At 42.4% G+C, this 19,172-nt stretch overlaps 2 protein-coding genes across 3 annotated transcripts; one reads left to right on the top strand and one right to left on the bottom strand.

Moving 5' to 3' along the window:
- Nucleotides 1–4,063: 4,063 nt before the first annotated feature.
- On the bottom strand, nt 4,064–6,692 carry LOC142836643 (centrin-4). Its single transcript, XM_075951057.1, has 5 exons — nt 6,552–6,692; nt 5,587–5,733; nt 4,936–5,064; nt 4,319–4,456; nt 4,064–4,164 (listed from the first exon to the last, which is right to left on the bottom strand). The coding sequence occupies exons 1-5, from the start codon at nt 6,690–6,692 to the stop codon at nt 4,075–4,077; spliced, it is 645 nt and encodes a 214-aa protein (XP_075807172.1). The 3' UTR covers nt 4,064–4,074.
- A 293-nt stretch (nt 6,693–6,985) lies between these two features.
- On the top strand, nt 6,986–18,183 carry Bbs12 (Bardet-Biedl syndrome 12). Of its 2 annotated transcripts, none has more exons than XM_075950859.1 (3): nt 6,986–7,058; nt 9,145–9,262; nt 14,355–18,183. In XM_075950859.1, the coding sequence occupies exon 3, from the start codon at nt 14,365–14,367 to the stop codon at nt 16,477–16,479; it is 2,115 nt and encodes a 704-aa protein (XP_075806974.1). In that variant the 5' UTR covers nt 6,986–7,058; nt 9,145–9,262; nt 14,355–14,364; the 3' UTR covers nt 16,480–18,183. The 2 variants fall into 2 exon arrangements, with proteins under 2 accessions (XP_075806974.1, XP_075806975.1); XM_075950860.1 differs by lacking the exon at nt 6,986–7,058 and adding an exon at nt 7,285–7,438.
- Nucleotides 18,184–19,172: the final 989 nt, after the last annotated feature.

The following is a 19,172-nucleotide window of genomic DNA, read 5'->3' on the forward strand; positions in this document are numbered from 1 at the left end:
GCCTGGCCAATAGCTAAACAGAATAAGGTTAGTCAGGAAAGTCAAATTCAGAATTCTGGAAGGAAGAAGGGTGAAGTCAGAGGAGACACCAGCAAATACAGGGAAAGCAGGATATGTAGAAAATGAGGCAACAAGCCATAAGCCACATAACAAAGGGTACATAAGAAATATGGGTTAATTTAAGTGTAAGAGTTAGCTAGTAACAAGCCTGAGCTATTGGCTGAGCAGTTGTAATTAATATAAATCTCAGTGTGTTTATTTGGGAGCTAATGGTGGGGCAGAAACTTCTGCATACAAATGGCATTCCAATGTGGGTCTGGAATTTCCACATAAGATCTGCTAAAGTTTAAATAAGGATTCTAAACATGCAAAAATGGAGTCATGCATGGCTTCTTGGTAACTGACTTTTCTTAGGTAGGTTCTGTTTGCTAGTGGTAAGCAGAGACATGCTTCCTTTAAGAGACAGCTTTTTGTCTCAATGCTAGTGGCAAAAAAACAGCATGGCTCTTGCTACTGAACAATTAAATGGGATTTATGAGCACCAGGGTGTGCACTGCTCAGTGACAGCATGGACTCAAAAACTCCCCAGAGTTGGGGCATTGCTCCAAGAGGAAGCTAGGTTTCCAGGGAACCAAGAGGGGCAGAGCCAGCCACCAAAGCAGAGGCTTTGGTCCTAGTCATGCAGATTAACAGTTTAAAGGCTCATTCTGTCAGAAAAAGATTACAGATATACAATAAAAAGAGATTCAGATGGAAAAAAACCTATGGAGAGAAAAGAGAAGGTATAGTTATAAGAAAAGAAACATATATTTTTAAAATATTAGTAAAATAAATATCAGTAAAGTCCTTTAAAAGGGAGTAAAGTGATAGAAAAAATAAGTCACATAAAGATGAAAATGCACAGAGTCTGGATTCTATATGCGATTGGGTTGTCTTTAAATGTTTTTTGACTGCTAAGGGACACTGGTTTATAAAAGGTACTAGATTAAACCAGCCGACATATTTTAAAAATAAAACATATAGTTATCCTCCTGGATATTAGAAGTTGACAAGATCGCCAGGCAAAAGTTGGGAGCAGGGGGGTGGGAATGGATTGGGGGGAAGAGGAGATGGGGAGAGAGAAGGGAGAAGGGGAGGATTGGTGAGAGCTTGGGGGAATGGGATAATTGAGATGGAGGAAGGGTGGATATGGGAGCAGGGAAGAAGTTATTCTAACAAAGGGAGCCATTTTAGGGTTGGTTAGAGTCTTGGCTCTAGAGATGTTCCCAGGTGTCCAAGGGGATTTCACCAACTAGGTCGGTGGGCAGCAGAGGAGAGGGTGCCTGAGCTGGCCTTCTCCCATAGACACAGTGATGAATATCTTGCATATCACCATAGATCATCTGGCGAGGGATGGAGATAGAGACAGAGACACACATTGGAGCACTGGACTGAGCTCCCAAAGCCCAGATGAAGAGCAGAAGGAGGGAGAACATGAGCAAGGAAGTCAGGACCGCGAGGAGTGCGTCCACCCATGGAGACGGTGGGACTGATCTAATGGGAGCTCACCAAGGTCAGCTGGACTGGGTCTGAACAAGCATGTGATCAAACCGGACTCTCTGAATGTGGCTGTCAATGAGGGCTGACTGAGAAGCCAAGGACAATGGCACTGGGTTTTGATTCTACTGCATGGACTGGCCTTGTGGGAGCCTAGTCTGTTTGCATGTTCACCTTCCTAGACCTGGATGGAGGGGGGGGGGCTTGGACTTTCCACAAGGAAGGGCACCCTGACTTCTCTTAGGACTGGAGAGCGAGGGGGAGGGGAAGTGGGGGGAAGGGTGAGGGAAAAGGGAGGATGGGAGGGGGTGGAAATATTAATAAATAAATTTAACAAAATAAAATTTAAAAAAAATAAAAGGTACTAGATTAAACCAGCCGAGATATTTTAAAAATATTTTGACTTCAAAATTTAAGTCAAAAGATATGTTACTTTGGGAAAGGGATTATGCTTTTATTTCCACAGAAAATAAAAAGATTGTGGATTTATTCAAAATTAAGATGATCAGGTTTTATTGAGGAAGAACCCCATGAAATCCTGACTCCAAATAAAGAAATAAACCTAGAAGAACTACAGGGCACAAGATGTATATTTTACCTGCTCAAACACATAACAAAAAAATCACCTTTGGCTTAATAATCTACAATGCACAGTCTGTACATCTATTAGTGCAGATGTGTATGTTACCTTTAAAAGTTTATGTACTTTCAGAACAAGGGTATCAGACACCAATAAAAACGAATGGCCCAGGTGATCCAGCAATCCAGAACATGCTGGGAGGAAGGAAGGCAGAGTCCGAGGAGACACCAGCAGACACAGCGGAAGCCAGATGTGCAGAAAATGAGGTAGCAAGCCATGAGTCACATGACAGAGGATAGAAAAAGAAATGAGTTAATTTAAATGTAAGAGTTAGCTAAACAAGCCTGAGCTATTGGCCAAGCATTTACAACTAAGCCTCAGCATTTATTTGGGAGCTGCTGGTGGGACAGAAACTTCTGTCTACAGAACTCACCTTAAACAGCATTCAAAATAGTTTCTGAGTGATCCTAACTACGCTTGTCCTTCAGTTTAGTTCATAGCAAAATGTCACATGCTAGGTAGTCCATGACAAAAGGACTGCTGTTAATCTGTGATGCCTTCTCTGTGAGCACCCATGGCAGAACACAGTGTGCAATCCCCCTCCTTTAAGTATACTTAATTTTTTTAAATTACATTTACAGGGATTGGACAGATGACTCAGCCGTTAAGAGCATAGGCTGGGGTTCAATTCTCAGCACCTGCATAGCAGCTCAAAACCTGTAAATCTAAAGCCCCCTTTTGGCTTCTGTCAGCACCAGACCCTCAAGTGGTACACAGACATATAAGCAGGTAAAACACCCACACACATGGTAATAAATTTAAATTATATTTATGTGTTATGTGAGCTTGCACACTGTAACATGGATGTGGTGGTCAGAGGACAACTTCTGGGAGCCAGTTCTCATCCTCCACCGTGTAAGACCAAATTCAGGTTGTCAGGCATGGTGGCACATGCCTGACCTGCTGAGTCATCCCATAAGGCTTGCAGACTCTTTAAAGCTGTCTTAACCTCATTAATAAAGGAGGGACTCTCATAGCCTCATCTCTTAAAGAACCCATTACCACACTGCTTGAACTGGGGTAGAGAGTCTCCTTCCAAACTCAGCAGTAATTACTAGAAGAAAATTAGAAACACTGAATGTCACTAGTTTTATTAATAATTTACATATTTGAAGAAATTATTAACAAAACAAATTTGTCAGTTTTTTTTTAAGTCACACAAAAGGAAATAATGGAAAATATTGCTTTCGGGTTTGTTATAAACAATTTCACTGGGATGTGGGAGCTGTAGGCAAAGGCTGCTTGCTTGTTCCCAGCTGCCCAGACCCGAAATAACTACACAGAAACTATATTAATTACAACACTGCTTGGTCAATAGCTTAGGCTTCTTATTAACTAACTCTTACATCTTAAATTAGCCCATTCCTATTATTTTGTGTATAACCACAAGGCTCATGTTTTACCGGCAAGGTCCCGGGGCTCTGTCTCCTTCAGTGGGTACATGGCATCTCCCTGACTCTGCCTTTTTCCCTCCTCTATCTACTTGGAATTCCTGCCTGACTCTATCCTGCCCTGCTATAGGCCAAAGCAGCTTAATTCATTAACCAACAAAAGCAACACATATACAGAAGGACTTCCCACACCAGGGAGCCAAGTTTATTAAACTGAAAAAAATTTAAATGTCTTTGGAACCTAGAGCTTTAAAAATAACATGTGAAAATACTATTTGGGGGGGGGGTCAAGGTTCAAATAAGTCATGCTTTTTTTTTTATTATTCTTGCTATTACAGACTTGATGGCATTCATTGGTGGGGACACATAACTTCTTGCATGGATTAGACACCAAGGGACTAACCTGAGCATATAAACTAGAAACAGAGAAGAATGAGATAAAGTAGTACATTACTGAACTGCTTAACAGGCAAGCTGTGCACACTTCCTAGAAGCCAGAAAGCAGAGCTAATAAAGACTGGTCTTCTTCATCATCTTCAAAAACTCTTCCTCGTTAATCTCTCCGTCACCATCACGGTCCGCTTCATCGAGCATTTCCTGTAACACGAAACATGGTAGACTGAAACCATTAAAAACGCCTCACGATGGAAACGCAGCAGGAATTTTTGTTTTGGCTGTGTAAGTTCAACTAAGCTACACAAACCGTGTGAAACTACACACGCGTCATCATTACAAAATAAACAAGATTTACCTGCAATTCTTCTTCTGTTAAGTTTTCCCCTAGTTCCTTGGCAACCCTCTTGATGTTATTCAGTGATATGGTGCCAGTAGCATCATCATCAAATAATTTAAAAGCCTTCAGCATCTCTTCTTTCTCATCCTTTTCATTCTTTAGGAAATGAAATGTCATGGGTTAATTTGTTTATTTGTTTGTTCTATCACGCTGAACTTAGTAGGTCTGTAATTCTAGAGCTGTGTGTGCACATCTGTGCCAGGAGGCTGAGTTCTCAGCCTAGAGCTCCTTTCACAATTATTCCGACGTGCCCACACCTGCCATTGAAGCACATCAGACAGCAAGCTCCAAGATCGGGGGTGTTTTCAGGGGCAGTGGCAAAAGTGGGCACTCAGTGATTGCCAGGGACAAGGCTTCAAGTTTGGGCTCCTTCCATCTTGCCCTATGTCAGTATTTCCCGAGAGACGTCTATTCTACAGTCTTTACCACCCTGAAAACATACATTCTTGCAGTGTTATCGTATCCCATCCACCCGTGAATACCCATTTCCAACCCCTCCACGAAATCTCTATGCTCCATACCCAGACATGCACAAGTCTCTGAGAGCATTTCTTTGAAAAGTAGAATGACTATACCATTTTCACACTCATAATGGCAAAAAAATCTTCGAAACAAATCGTGCCAGTCCCTTCCTTGTCGATTTCCGCTATCATCTGTCTAATTTCCTCTTTCTTTGGCTCAAATCCTAAGGCCCGCATTGCAATCTGCAACAGGAAGGGAATGTATTTTAATATGCCGTGATCTCATTTTGAGCTTTTAAGTTACTAATTAATAGCTGTTTTGTTCTCTAACAAAATCTGAGCATAGAGCCAATCCTACTGTGACAGAGTACACAACCTTGAGAATTCTGGGTCTTGACTTACTCATCAACCAAGGGCACAATTAAAACGTTAAAAGATATTGTTTTGTTGACTCAGGGCAGATAAACATACATACCTTTCAGAAGACTACCGTTAAAGGTGTAAAGAGTACCACAGATACAGGTTATGGGCAAGCCTAGTGGTAGAGCCCTGGGTTCCATCCCCGCAAACCAAACACACACACACGCACACGCACACGCACACGCACACACATACACAGACACATACACATGCACAGACACACACACACATGCACACACACAGAGACACACACGCGCGCACACACACGCACACACACACACACACACACACACACACACACACACTAATGTGATTTTTCAAATGTCCTAAAAATAATTCCAGAACCTTCAGTTCTTTCACATCTATGGTTCCAGACCCATCCACGTCGAATAAGTCAAAGGCCTCTTTTATTTCTTTTTTTTGGTCATCATTCAATTCTACTTTTGCTGCTTTTTTCTTCCATTGGTCTAAAGTTGTTCGATAGCTGGATGCCTGCAATAAATATACAAGTGGGTGAAAACTACATTACTAGAATGTGTACATTCAAGTATCACATTTCCTTCTATAGAATGAGTGTGCTCCCCACCCCCTCCTTGTTGCTTTTGGTTACTAATTTTTTTTTTTTTGTCTTTTGAGACAAGGTTTTCCTATGGAGCCCCAGACTGGCTTGGACCTCTCAATCCTCCTGCCTAAGCCCCCTGAGTAGGGTTATGACTCTCTTGATTGAAAGTGTCGTGTTATTTTTTTTTCATTTAGATTTTCCTCATAAAACCAGAGCCTCTGAAGGGAGAAGCAGCTAAGGAAGATAGCTGAGAACTGTGTGGCGTTGTCTCACAAAGCGGTTAGTCTCAGTTTATCGGGAAAGTATTAACTTGAGGAATGTGTGGTCACATACGTATCCCAGTGTTTGCCGGAGGAATGCTTAAGAGAACACAATTATCACCCCGCACTCTCCCTCCGCTAGCAAGGGTCCCAAAAGTGAAAAACCATGGTTTTGGTGAACAGCTACTTCACAGATCTGGATGAGAATGTTTGGCTTAGTATGTGGAAGATAAAGGTCTTTCTGTTTGCTTCTTTCTGTCACCAAGCTGGGCCACAGAACCACTATAGATTCTTCTCTCAGCAGGTGGAAGTGAGAAGGTCCTAGAGGTGGCTGTGGATCTAAGCGGCCTGCTTTATATTAGTTATGTGCTGTGAATTTTGATAAGTAGTCTTCTTAGATCCTAGGGCAGCCATCTGAGTCTGCCTTTCCTCAGGAAGAAGTCAGTGGTCCCTTATCTGTGAGTGGCCTGAGTTGGTGGACCCCTGACCATCAGGACTGAGTCAGTGACCCCTTCCCGTCCGTGGCTGAGTTGATGGCCCACGTCAGTGGCCCACGTCCTTGCATCCCTGTCTTGAAGCTCCTCAGTTTGGGCACCGTCTCCGGGGCGGTTTATCTTAACGTGGACCATTCCTCATAGACTGCTGGCGTTGGAGGATAAACGAAAAGGGAGACTCATCTCTGTCCCCTGGCCTAATCACTAAGGGCATCCAAGGATCCTGGCACGAAAGTCAGAAAACTGAGAACACCCGAGTCCCACAAAACTCACCATGACCCCAACCCGCTCCCCAGCCTCAGCCCGCGCAGCCCAACAACCACCCTCCCCTTCCTGGCAGGCGCTGGGGGCGGGCCGTTGCTAAGGGCGCTCAGGGTGCGCAGGCCCGCCCACTCGCTCCCGTGATTGACGGGCGTTGCGCCCAATGGAAAGGAAGGAGTGCTTTGCTCGCAAGCTGCCGCTGGACTGGCCGAGTTCCGGCGCTGTGTGGAGCGGCGCGCGGTGAGGAGGGTCGTGGTCTCCTTGGGCGGGGAGGGTGGGAGCGAGAGCCCTGGCTCGCGTGCCCTCAGACCCTCCGCACACTGGAGCAACCGTCCTGCGGCCTTCCCGCCTCAGAGCCGCTCGAGGGTACGCGGCGGCGCGAAGCCCGAGGTGCTGCTTGGCGCTCGCAGACGGGGGCGGGGAGTGGTGCTCGCCGCGCGCGGGGTCCTCGCGGGGTCCCCGGGGATCGAGGGTGGCTGGAGCCAGGCTTTCTCCTCGGCGGGAGAATGCAAAGCAGTCGCTTCCTAGCGTACTGAGTAAAGCAGGCACATTTCCCAAAGCCTCCGTCTCACCTCGCAGTTTGTAGTCCTTAAATCTCTCCTTAGGCTCCTGGGGAATAGGTAAGTTTATCCTGATATTAGAAGCCATTTTTCCCGTCTTAAGTTCTCCCAGTGTGAATTCAGATGATACAAATTCAAAATATTTTGTGAATGAAGTAGTAGTGTTAAAGCATTTAGCCGTAATCTATTTGTATCTCATCTGGAAAGTTGGCCAGTTTTCAAAGTCATATTTAACACTAAAGAAACCTCTGAAACCCAGAAACGAATATTATATATGTATGTGTCTAATATATGTACGTGTATATGTATTACGCATATACAAATAATATATACATATATATGACTGCTACAGTTAAACCAATTTTACATCACTTTTCTTTAGGAATTTGGATATTCTAGTTTTAAATTTCATTATTATTATTTTTTCGAGACTGGGTCTCACTATGAAGCTCTGGTTGTCCCGGAACTCACTAAGTAGACTCAGACTCATAGAGATCTACCTGCCAGTACACCCAGCTAAAAAAAAAAGTAATGCTAAGTTCAGATTCTGATTTCTAGACCTTGATTAGGATACCCCAGTCTTGAAAAGTGACCATTGCTCTTCTGTACATAAAACTTTTAATTGCTAAGCAAGATAGTAAAGCCGTACACATTATTAAACTACCGAATTTACCCAGCGCACTCTATCTGTCATGCGCCATGACGGCTTCTGGTGAGCTTGAAAGAAACCTAGTAAAAAGTAGACATTTACTTTGGGGCAGTTGATCATTTAGTTATGTTTTGTGTTTTTCTCAGAGACAGTTCTAATTATCATTTGAAGGAGGAGGCCCCTTTAAAAGCAATCAAAGGGCCCCAACTAAGAGGTCCAAAGGTACTTGAAAGAGGAACACTAGCAGTAACATCCCTTTGCTCCTTTAATATTTATACTCAACTTTGGGATGAGCTGGCACTTGTCAAATATTTGCTGAATGCTATGCTAAGTTGTCAGCAGTGTTCTAGATACCAGGAATCTAGTCTCAGTGACTAGAATTGTCGTCTGGAAAATCGTGTCAACAGAAAACGCTGGCCTGTGCGTCATAGATGTACAATGCTCATTTTGTAAAGTTTCAGAGGAGAAGAAGAAAGTTTATCTCCTTGGAGCAGATAAACAGTATCTGGCGTATGCAAGGGAAAAGGTTTATGGTTTGTAATAGGTTGACCAGGGTAGATGTCCCTGAAAAGGAAATTTGGGGAAGCATTTCAAGATAGTTAAGGCAGAAGATTTCCTGGAGAGGAGCATTGCAAAGGACAGACATGTAGAAATACTGAGGTAGGGAGCATGCCTTACATATTCTAAAAGCACACAGGAGGCCTGAGCGGGGCAGAACAGATAAGTCGGGGAGGAGGAAGCGAGGGTTTTAGTGCTGTGAGGACATGGTCTTTACTTGGGGTGAGTTAGGGAGACTCAGATTCTAGCGTAGAAGGGGTGTGACTCCCTTTCATGGGAGTGCCCATGCTGGACAAAGGGCTGAAGACTATTCTGAGAGCTTCCAAGCAGGGGATGTCATGGTTAGACTATCGTGTTAGCTGTAGACTGGAGGTGAACAAACTTGGTTCTCATGATGAAAATTCTAGTTATACCCATCAAGAAATAAAGTATAACCCCTGAAAGGCATGTCTAAGTGTTCTAACCTGAATATTTAGCCAAGGCAAGGTATGGTCTTTGGAAAGAAGATTTCTGAAGTCAATCTCCCAGTTAAATAATCTGATTCTCCCTCTCATTGCAGATATTAAGTTGAGGAAACAGTATTCCGACATTGACCTGTTTGTGGAGGGCGTCAGTGCGGGTCACCGCAGGACGACAGTCGGGTTGAGTTGGTGCAGTGCCCAGAACAGTTACCAGAGGTATTTGATCACTTTTGAAATCACCCATCTTCCCATCCTCTTCACTGTTACTGCCTTTTTATTCCCAGCCTTATTTTGAGTTTGTATTAGTGATTAGCCCATTGCAACCTCTTCAGAACCATTTAGGACTTCTCCCAAAGTTAGGACTGCTAAGACAATTTTTCAGTTATTGCTCAAACTGGAAATAGATTCAAATGCTAGAAGATCTCTTTTGAGTATTAACGTTGATATTTGTTATATATGACTTTTCTTTGCAGATGCTTGAAATTTATCCTGTGTATGGACAAACCTTTTGTAACATAATTCCATACAGACTGAGTTTGAAATACCTATGGGTTTTTCCTCTTGTTCCAGGTAGTTTTCCACTCAAAGAGTGGTGTCTTAATTATGATCTAGAAATAGACCATAAGCAGAACTCCTATCACGGCCCCCCCCCCCGTAAAAGACATAGACCCCGGCAAGGCAAGGGTCTCTACAGGGCTTCGAAGCAGTCAGAGGGTTTGAAAGAGGGAAACGAAGAGTCTAAAGAAGAAAGAATGAGTTGGGGTGGAAGTGAAGCAAAATGTAGCTGATACAGGAATTGACAGTGTAAACTTGGGCCGTGGTTACACGGAGATACCCTTAATGTGAGGAGATTTTGCCCATGTTTCTCAATATCATGCTTCATTTTCCACAAATAGGTTAATTATTTTAGTATCGACTTTATATTTTTGTTGTGATTTCATTTATGATATGTCTCAAGCATCTTATACAAGGTAAACTCAAATTTTGTTAGCAGTGAAAAACAGCCAGACTTTTAAACTTGTCCTTTCAACAAATTTTTCTCCATCAACTGGATATTCATGAAGGGAGAAATAGATCACTGCCTCCAAATATCAGATTATGGCAAATTATAAATATAAATGTAAGGAAAAGAACAGTATTTAAAAGAGAAATTTCCTGGCTCCAGAACTTAACTGAAAGTTACAGCTTTTGCAACAATATGGTGTTGGCATAAAATGATTACATCCTCCAGTGCAATTGCATTGACAGCCCAGAAGTAAACCCATGTGTGTATAGCAAGTAGCAAGTTCATTTTTGATAAGGGTACTAAGAACATACAAGAGGAAAAATAGTTCATTTAACAGGAGGTACTGAGACACCTGGAGAGCCACATGCACAAGAACCCCCGCCTCACACCATATGCAAAAGTTAGTCTCAAATCAATCAGTAAGCTAAATAAGGATAGAATTCTGAAGAAAATACTGGGTTAAGTATGTTTCACCTTGGATATGGCAATGGATTCTTCATATACCACCAAGAACATGAGCCACAGCATCCACAAATAAGTATTAAATTTTACCGCCACTAAAAGAACAGTATTTAAAACAAATTTCTTGGCTTCAGAACTTAACCAAAAGTTACGGTTTTTCTGAGTGAAAGAGCGTTATCAAACAGCAGAGACGTCCTATAAAACACTAGATTGTATGCAAATCAGATAGGGTAGCCCCTCAACATCCATCCATAGGGGAATGATTCTAAGACTCCACCATAGAAGCTAAAGTCCACACATACATAAGTGCTTTATATAAAATGGTAGAGTACTTAAGTCTAGCCTATACAAATACTTAGGTATATCCTTAAAATTAATATAATAATAAACTAAGAAAATATAAACACTAGTTTCATAGTTGTTATAATTCATTGCTTAAGGAATGATGACAGAATATAAGTTACCTGTTCAAAATAGATGCAGAGTTTATTTTTGTGTTCTTCAAACATTGTCTTATGAGTGCTTGTTTGGATCCACGAGTGTGAGGTTAGCTGTTGTTTCATAAGGGTTTGCTGTCTGACGTGTAAAGAGTGCTTCCAACTCAATAACAGAAACCTTTTAATAGCCCGCTCTTAAAATTGGCAGAAAACTTCAGTGGGCATTTCTCCAAAGAAGATAGACACATGTCCTAGGCCCATGAAAAGATGTTTAATATCATTAGTCATTAGGAAAATGGAAGTCAAAACCGCAATGAACGGTCTTTTCACATCTGCTAGTGTGTTTAAAATCTGACAAAAGCAGAGTTGTTGAATGTACTAGTGACTGAACAGTGCTGTCGGTCACACACGAACACACAAAATTCATACCCACCCAGAACGTGGTTCTGTTTGAAAGTAGTCTTTGTAGAGGCAATCAGTTGAGATGAAGTCATACCGGGTCAGGGTAGTCTGTGAGTGCAGTAACTGGTGTTTTAATTAACAAAAAGGACAATCGAAGCAGTCAGATATTAAAGTTATGCAACTAAAAGCCAAGGAATGCCAGGAGCAAGTAGGAGTTGGAAGAGAAAAAAAGGTATCCTTCCCTAGAGTCCTGAGGGAAAGCACTGCCCTGCAGCGCCGTCATCTCGCCGGTATGACTGTGTGTTGTCGCCTCCTGTAATCTGGAGTAGCAGCCTGGGGAAACTAATCCAGTAAGAATGTGGAGAAATCAAAACCTTTGTCCATTGCTACTGGCAATGCTCTACTGTTTGGGAAAACATCTGGGCAGTTCCCTAAGCTAAACATAGAGTTACCAAATGACCCAGGAATTTCACTTCTAGATTTGTAGCTAAAAGATCTAGAAACAGGTTCAAAAATGTGCTTGTCCAGAATCTTCACAGCAGTCAAGCACACAAGCTCGGTAGCTAAAAGGTGGAAACAGCCCAAGTGTGTAGCAGTGGAGAAATAGGTGTATAAAACGTGGTTCCTACTAAGTGAATTATTGTTGAGTAATAAATGTGGAAGAACCCCCAAAATATGCTAAATAAAATGTGGAAAGGTCACATATTCCATGATTCCTTTTATATAAAATACCAAGAATAGGTCAAAACAGACTGCAAGCAAATTAGCAATTACCAGTTACAGAAAGAAACAGAGTTACTGCTTAGCAGTTTTCAGACTTTCTTTTGTGACTATTAAATCTTTAGGAACAAGATAGAGGTGGTAGTTATATAACATTGTGGATATGCTAAATCTAAATTGTATTCTTTAAATTAAGGCCACTTCATTTTATCAAGATCAGTAGCCTTTCAAGGTAAGTAAGATGAAGTCAGAGAGAGTCAGAGGATAGAGTGATTGAAACCATTGACTTTAGAGTTTAGTAGGGAGATGATGATACAGGGGAAGGAGGTGAAGGACAGAAAAAGTAAGGCCAGGTAGATATAATGAATCTAAGGATTGCTCAAATTAAATCTGAGGGTATGTTTTAATATAATGTTTTGATCTTATCAAGGAATATGTGTGAGTGTATTGTAAGTGTTTGTTATGTAACACAGAAAATTTCATTGAAAAAAAAAAAGGACTTGGGAGTGAGTTCATATAATGCTGTAATTATTGCTGGGCCTGCCCATCCTTTCTACCTTTGTTAGTCCTTGAAATCCTGTAGGAAGCTGTTCTGGAGGAATAAAACCTGTGCTCAAGCCTAAAAGATGTGTGGACTGTAGCACTCTTCCCTTCCACAGATGAGTGTCGCTAGTTAAGAAACAAATTTACCAGAGTTACGATCTGTATTAGAACAAGATTCTGATTAAAAATATTCAAAGAATCGTGAAAGCCTTATGGTATCATCTAGCTTCAGTTCCTCATCTAGTGGAGTTCACACCTCCTCGGGTAGTAGTAGTTTTATTACAGATGGTTTCTCAGTTATAAAGTACCATTGTTAGCTGGGTACACACCTTTAATCCTAGCTTTAATCCCAGTACTCGGGAGGCAGAGGCAGGCGGATCTCTATAAGTTTGAGGCCAACCTGGCCTTCAGAATGAGTTCCGAAACAACCAGAACTTCACTGAGAAATCTGGTCTCAAAAAAAACCAAAAGAAAAAGCAAATTTAAAAAAGAAAATGAGAAAGCACCATTGTTTAAAACCTTTTTAGTATTGAACTAATAATCTTTCTCTTGGTCTCTTGATATTCATTTTGGAGGTGATTTCTAAAATATTATCTTGAATAATTCCAGTTGCCTTTGGATCTCCTTTAAATAGTACGCTTTTTCCTTCGTAATGTAATCAGTTCCCAAATCTTTCTCCCCATTATCTGGCTTCATAATTTTAGAAGATTAAGTGGCTGTTTTATTTTGAGTCTGGTACTTGGTTAGTCAGTCAAACTTAAAAGGATGGCAATATAACTGAACGTACATAAAACTGTGCTCTCCACTGTCCTGGGCACTGTCTCCTCGTGCTAGCTGTGAAGTAGCTTCTGTGATTAGTCTCTTTTCCCAGGTGTGTAAACTGAAGGGCTAGCTGCCTGTTAGCAGTGGAGCAAAATTCAAGCCCTGGCTCAGGTTTAAGAAGCTTTCAAACACTATATCAAGTGATTTCTTATTCTTAACACAAGTGGTTTCCATTATAGGATAAAGCTTGTTTCTTAACATAACATGAAATATCCTCATAACCCAATTCCTCCTCTACTGGAGCCTTAGGTTCTTCAACTCCTTGCCATGTGTGCCATATTCTCGTAATACCAGACTCCTAGTACACAGTGATTTTCCTTTTCTTTCCCTTCCTTCCTTCCTTCCTTCCTTCCTTCCTTCCTTCCTTCCTTCCTTCCTTCCTTCCTTCCTTCCTTTTTTAACATAGTTGTACATTCACTACCACCCCCTTGCTCAGTTTGCACAGTTTTCCCGCAGATGACATGATAGAACATGCCTGTAATTCTAGCACTTTCAAGGTGGAGACAGGGCGATCACAAATTTAAGACCATCTTATATAGTTAAAACCCTGTCTCAAAAGAATCGTAGCACAAATGTTTTAAGTCTCATTCTGCAGATTGCCTTCTGGAAACCTTGCTTGTTGCCTGTATTCCTCTCCATTTCCTCTGTCATGTGGAGTGGTCAGCCCTCTCTCTACTGCCCGGTCCCCATGCCCTTCTGGAAGCCTTGCTTATTGCCTGTACTCCTCCCTATTTCCTCTGCCATGTGGAGTGGTCAGTCACCGCCCTGTCCCACACCCTTGATTTACTCTTCTGCATCATCACACTGATCACAGTAATTGAAACTCTGTCCAAAAGTTTGAGCTGTGTTTTCTTCTCATTATAGAGCCCTTGTCATCAGTCACCCAGCAAAGTTTCAAGTGTTGGTTTATTTGCAGATAATTGCTCATGGTGATGGCTTGCAGCATCATAAACAAAAGAAGGCACATGGGACTTCAACAGCTTTCATCATTCGCACAAACAGGAAGAAGTTTCCTAGGCCCAGTAAAAGCCACCAAGTTTATTACAGATGCAAAGTGTCATGAGAGTGTGTTAATCAGCTCAACAGTCAGACTTCTTGAAGGTTTGGATTTAACCTGTGCAGTGGGGCAGCTTCTCAACGAAGCAGTTCAAGCACAGCATGGTGCAAATAGAATTGGAACCAGCACTCTCTTGTTTCTTGTTGGTGCATGGAGCAGAGCTGTTGAAGAATGTCTCCATCTGGGTGTTCCCACTACAATAATAGTGTCAGTAATGTCTGAAGGCTTGAACTCTTGTATTGAAGCAGTAGTTTCCCTTCAAGTACCCATATGCCATGTATTTGACCACATGGACAACTCAAGTATAGTTTACAAACTTGAAGCAGTTGATGTCAACTTGCGTCCTTCAGGTCCTGGGTTGTTACAGGAAAAACATGATTTCAAAGATGCTACATCTCAGTTACTGTCCTCTTACAGTCTTTCTGGGAGACATGCTGCATCACCCAAATTCTTCAAAACTCAGGCTAAGGTTGAAACAGAAGAAAACCTACCACAGACTCTGCGAAACAGCCTGCATGCAGATTCCTTCTGCAGAAAGTCAGCATTAACTCACAGTAGGCATTTTACTAGGACAGATAATAGCCACGGGATAAGCAGACCTGATGGATTTCTAGAACAGTGTGGGTCATCAACTCCCAGAACTTCTTCATGTAATGCATTGGTAGAGTTAGCAGTCGGCTTGAGCCATGGAGACCACCGCAGCATGGCATTGGCAGAAGCAGCTGTGAGGCTGCAGTGGCAGAGTGTGCATCTGCAGCGAGACAACTGTGAGGCACCGTTTGTGTTTGATGTTTCAAGACTCCTCACTTGCTGTCTCCCGGGCTTACCTGAAACTTGTTCTTGTGTTTGTTTAGGATATGTCACCGTCGTACCCATGTCTAGTCTTGCTCTGATAAAGGAATTGCAGGATCAACCTTTCCGGGTGATTCTCATCGAGGGTGACCTCACAGAGAGTTACCGCCACCTGGGATTTAATAAGTCCGTAAATATTAAGACTAAGTTAGATATTGGAAAGCTTCCAGAAGATAGTGCAGAAGAACTGTGGGCAAAAAGTGTGTTGCAGGTGTTAACCCAGTTCAGTGTGAACCTCGTCCTGGTACAAGGAAACGTATCTGAACACCTAATTGAAAAATGTACGCACAGTAAGCGGCTGGTGATTGGGTCGGTGAATGGCAGTGCGTTGCGAGCATTTGCAGAGGCTACAGGAGCAGCACCCGTAGCCTATGCCACACAAGTGAACGAAGACTGTGTGGGCTCTGAGGTCTCCGTGACCTCCTGGACAAGTCCTCATGATGTGAGCAGGGGCAACAGAATGGCAGTCTTGTTAAAAACAGAAAGAATTAATTTGATTACAGCCGTACTCACCAGCCCAGTAAGTGCTCAGATGGAAGCCAAGGAAGACAGGTTTTGGTCTTGTGTATATCGTTTATATCATGCCCTAAAAGAGGAGAAGGTCTTCCTTGGTGGTGGTGCTGTTGAATTTTTATGTCTTAGTCATCTTCAGATTCTTGCTGAACAACCTTTAAATAAAGAAAATAATGCTTGTTCAGGATGGCTTCCTGATTCTTCCTCTTGGATGGCCTCGTCTCTGTCCGTCTATAGACCTACTGTGCTGAAGTGCATGGCAAGCGGGTGGCGTGAATACCTGTCAGCTGTCATGTGTAACACCGCCACTCGCCCATCAGCCGTGGAAGCCAGCACGTGCATTCAACATCATGTACAAAAGGCCACCAGCTCTGGCTCCCCTTCATCTTACATCTTGAGTAAATACAGTAAACTAAGTAGTGAACTTTTTCATTCAGGTATTTCAGATAACCTGGAGCTAGTTCCGAGAGTTTATGATACTGTTACCCCAAAGACCGAAGCATGGCGCCGAGCATTGGACCTAGTGCTCTTAGTGCTTCAGACAGACAGTGAAATAATTACCGGACTCGAACACACACAGATAAACTCACAGGAATTAGATGGAGTTTTATTTTTGTAGGGTCAGCTAAATCTTTAGGAAATAAGCAATATCGTATTAATAAATTTTAAAGTGTGTGGGAGTGTGCATGCATGTCCAAGGAGGCCAGAAGAAGGCACCGGATCCCCTGGAACCACAGTTTTAGGTTTATAAGCTGACCAGTGTTGGTCCTGAGAACCCAACTGTGCAAGAGCAGCAAGCCCTCTTAACCTTTTAGCCTTTTCTCCAGTTGTAATAAATATTTATAGTCAGATCATAGTGTCTAAATTATTAGCAGTTGTCAAGAATGAGTTGATGTCTATCAATAGCTACAGTTCTGAATTTTGCCCTATTTATAAGCTAACGAATTAGCCTGTTCTTATTTCACAGGTGCTATAAGATACCCCTGGATTAGCAGCAGAGCGCTTTAGCCATTCACAGCAGAATCTACATTCAGAGTATTGTGTTGGTTTTATCAGTCCCACAAGAGCAGCACACAGGGCCAGTGGCAGGACCTGGAACAAAGGGTGTTCTCTTGTAAGACAAATGCAGAACTTGTGATATTTACTGCCAAAGCAGAAATAAGTCCACTTATTTGTCCAACAGGAGCGATTACATCCTTCAGCAGTGCTTATGGCAAACCAGCCATGGATATGGACTAGATAAAGATTGGTCAAGCTTTTATATTCTTTGCATCTATCTATAGTAAGTATAGAGATATCTTTATATTATTTGCATCTAAGTAAGTATGGAGATGCTGTCTCAGTTACTTTTCTATTGCTGTAATAAGACAGACCAGGGCAACTTATAAAAGACTTTAATTTGGCTTTATGGTTCAGAGAGTCAGAGCCCATGACGACAGAGCAAAAGCATGGTGGCAGTGACATCTGTGAGCCCACATCTTCGTCCCCTAGTAGGAGGTGGGGAGTTGAGGGGAGAGTGCAGTGACATCTGTGAGCTCACATCTCAGTCCCCTAGTAGGAGGCGGGGAGTTGAGAGGAGAGTGCAGAGACATCTGTGAGCTCACATCTTGGTCCCCTAGTAGGAGGTGGGGAGTTGAGGGGAGAGTGCAGAGACCTCGCCCAGTGTAACACACCTTCTCCAAAAGGGCCACATGTTCCAGACCATCCCAGATATTTCCACCATGGCCTGCCTTCTTTCCATTATTCTTTAAGCACATCTTTAGAGGACTGTCTTGGTCTTTTTTGTCTTTCATTTTCAATCCCCACAACCAGTATAATCACTATTAACATTTAGGGGATGGTTTTCTAAGGCTTCTTAAATTTGTATGTCTGTAAATACATTTTGACCCCAAAGTGGCATCACTGTATATAGTGACATTTCAACTGTATTTTAATAAATAAAGACTGCCTGAAGATCTGAGAGTAAAACAGCCCCACTGGTCAGCCTTACAGACCAGGTTATGGTAACACACACCCTTAATCCCAATAGCCACCCTAGTTGCCCTAGGGTGGTGCATGCCTTTAATCCCAGGGTGCACGCCTTTAATCCCAGCCCTAGAGAAGAATATTAAATGGGGGTGAGGGTGAGAGATGGGAGAGACAGCTCTCACACAGTCTCATTCTGAGATTCTAGGAGGCAGGGTCACCATTTCAGATAGAGGTCAAGGTAAGAGCCAGTAACTGGCTGTTTTGCTTTTTGGATCTTCAGGTTGAACCCCAATTTCTGACCCTGAGTTTTTATTAATTGTGCATCAGCTGTACATATTACAAATTGTCTACTTCTGTGGATTAATCTATTTAGCGTTTACCTAATATTCTTAAGAGTTCAGTGGTGCCACCATCGCTCCCGCACAGTGACTCACCACTACCTGTTTATGTGAGTTCTTCTCTGTTCAGTCAGTCCTGGTTTGGAAGACTGTAACAAGTCTTTTTCTGTCCCACCAGCCTGCTCCCAAATAATGACATGGGGACTTATTATAAAAGCTCGGCTTATAGCTTAGGCTTGTTCCTAACTAGCTCTTATAACTTAAAATTAACCCTATATTAATCTGTGTTCTATCATGTAGCATTACCTCTCTTCCATCTTGCACCTTCTGTTTCCTCTCTGTGTCCCCTGCCTTCTCCCGTGAGCCTAGATTCCTCCTCTTCCTTTCTCTCTCTAGAAATCGCACCTATACCTCTTGCCTAGTATTGGCTGTTCAGTCTTTTGTCACACCAATCATAGCAAGTACATCTTCACATGGTATACAGATACCCACAACAGAAGATGTAGAGGGATCTTTGCAACTTTAAGACTTTGTTGCAGTCTCCTAAAGGTTGTTAATTCTCCCAAGCTTGTACATACATAATTCATCTAGACTTTATCTTGGTAGACTATATGAATTAAGAACCTAAACCTTTTTTAGTATTTATTCACAATGTTAGGTTGTTGTTGCTCCTTCAGATAATTCATAGCAATGAGAAGGAAATGCTGGGGTATGGAAGAGAGCCCACATCACCATTTCTGTTCTTTTTCCCCGGGAGGTCATAGTGTTCAGCTATTCATTTATTCGTTTATCTGTTTACGGCCACCACGAATGCATTGCCGCACAAAACACAGTGCAGCGTTGTAATAAAAAAGTTAGCAAAAGCCTCTTCCTGTGTTGCCCACGGTTCCCCTCCTGAAGCACTCTTAGAACACTCAGTACTTGTCAGTACTTAGTTTTAAAAAGACCTAGTGAGGCCTTCTTTCCTCTGACCTGTAGGTGGCAGACTTCCTCTCCCGTGATCCCC

The sequence above is a fragment of the Microtus pennsylvanicus genome, chromosome 16 (genome assembly GCF_037038515.1).
Source record: "Microtus pennsylvanicus isolate mMicPen1 chromosome 16, mMicPen1.hap1, whole genome shotgun sequence".
NCBI lineage: Eukaryota > Metazoa > Chordata > Mammalia > Rodentia > Cricetidae > Microtus > Microtus pennsylvanicus.

Coding starts and splice junctions, on each gene's coding strand:
- LOC142836643 (XM_075951057.1), bottom strand. CDS start 6,692: ATGGTCCACGTTAAGATAAACCGCCCCGGAGACGGTGCCCAAACTGAG. Junction 5,734..6,551: donor TCACTGACTCAGTCCTGATG/GTCAGGGGTCCA, acceptor TATTTATTGCAG/GCATCCAGCTATCGAACAAC. Junction 4,165..4,318: donor TAACAGAAGAAGAATTGCAG/GTAAATCTTGTT, acceptor TTCGTGTTACAG/GAAATGCTCGATGAAGCGGA.
- Bbs12 (XM_075950859.1), top strand. CDS start 14,365: ATGGTGATGGCTTGCAGCATCATAAACAAAAGAAGGCACATGGGACTT.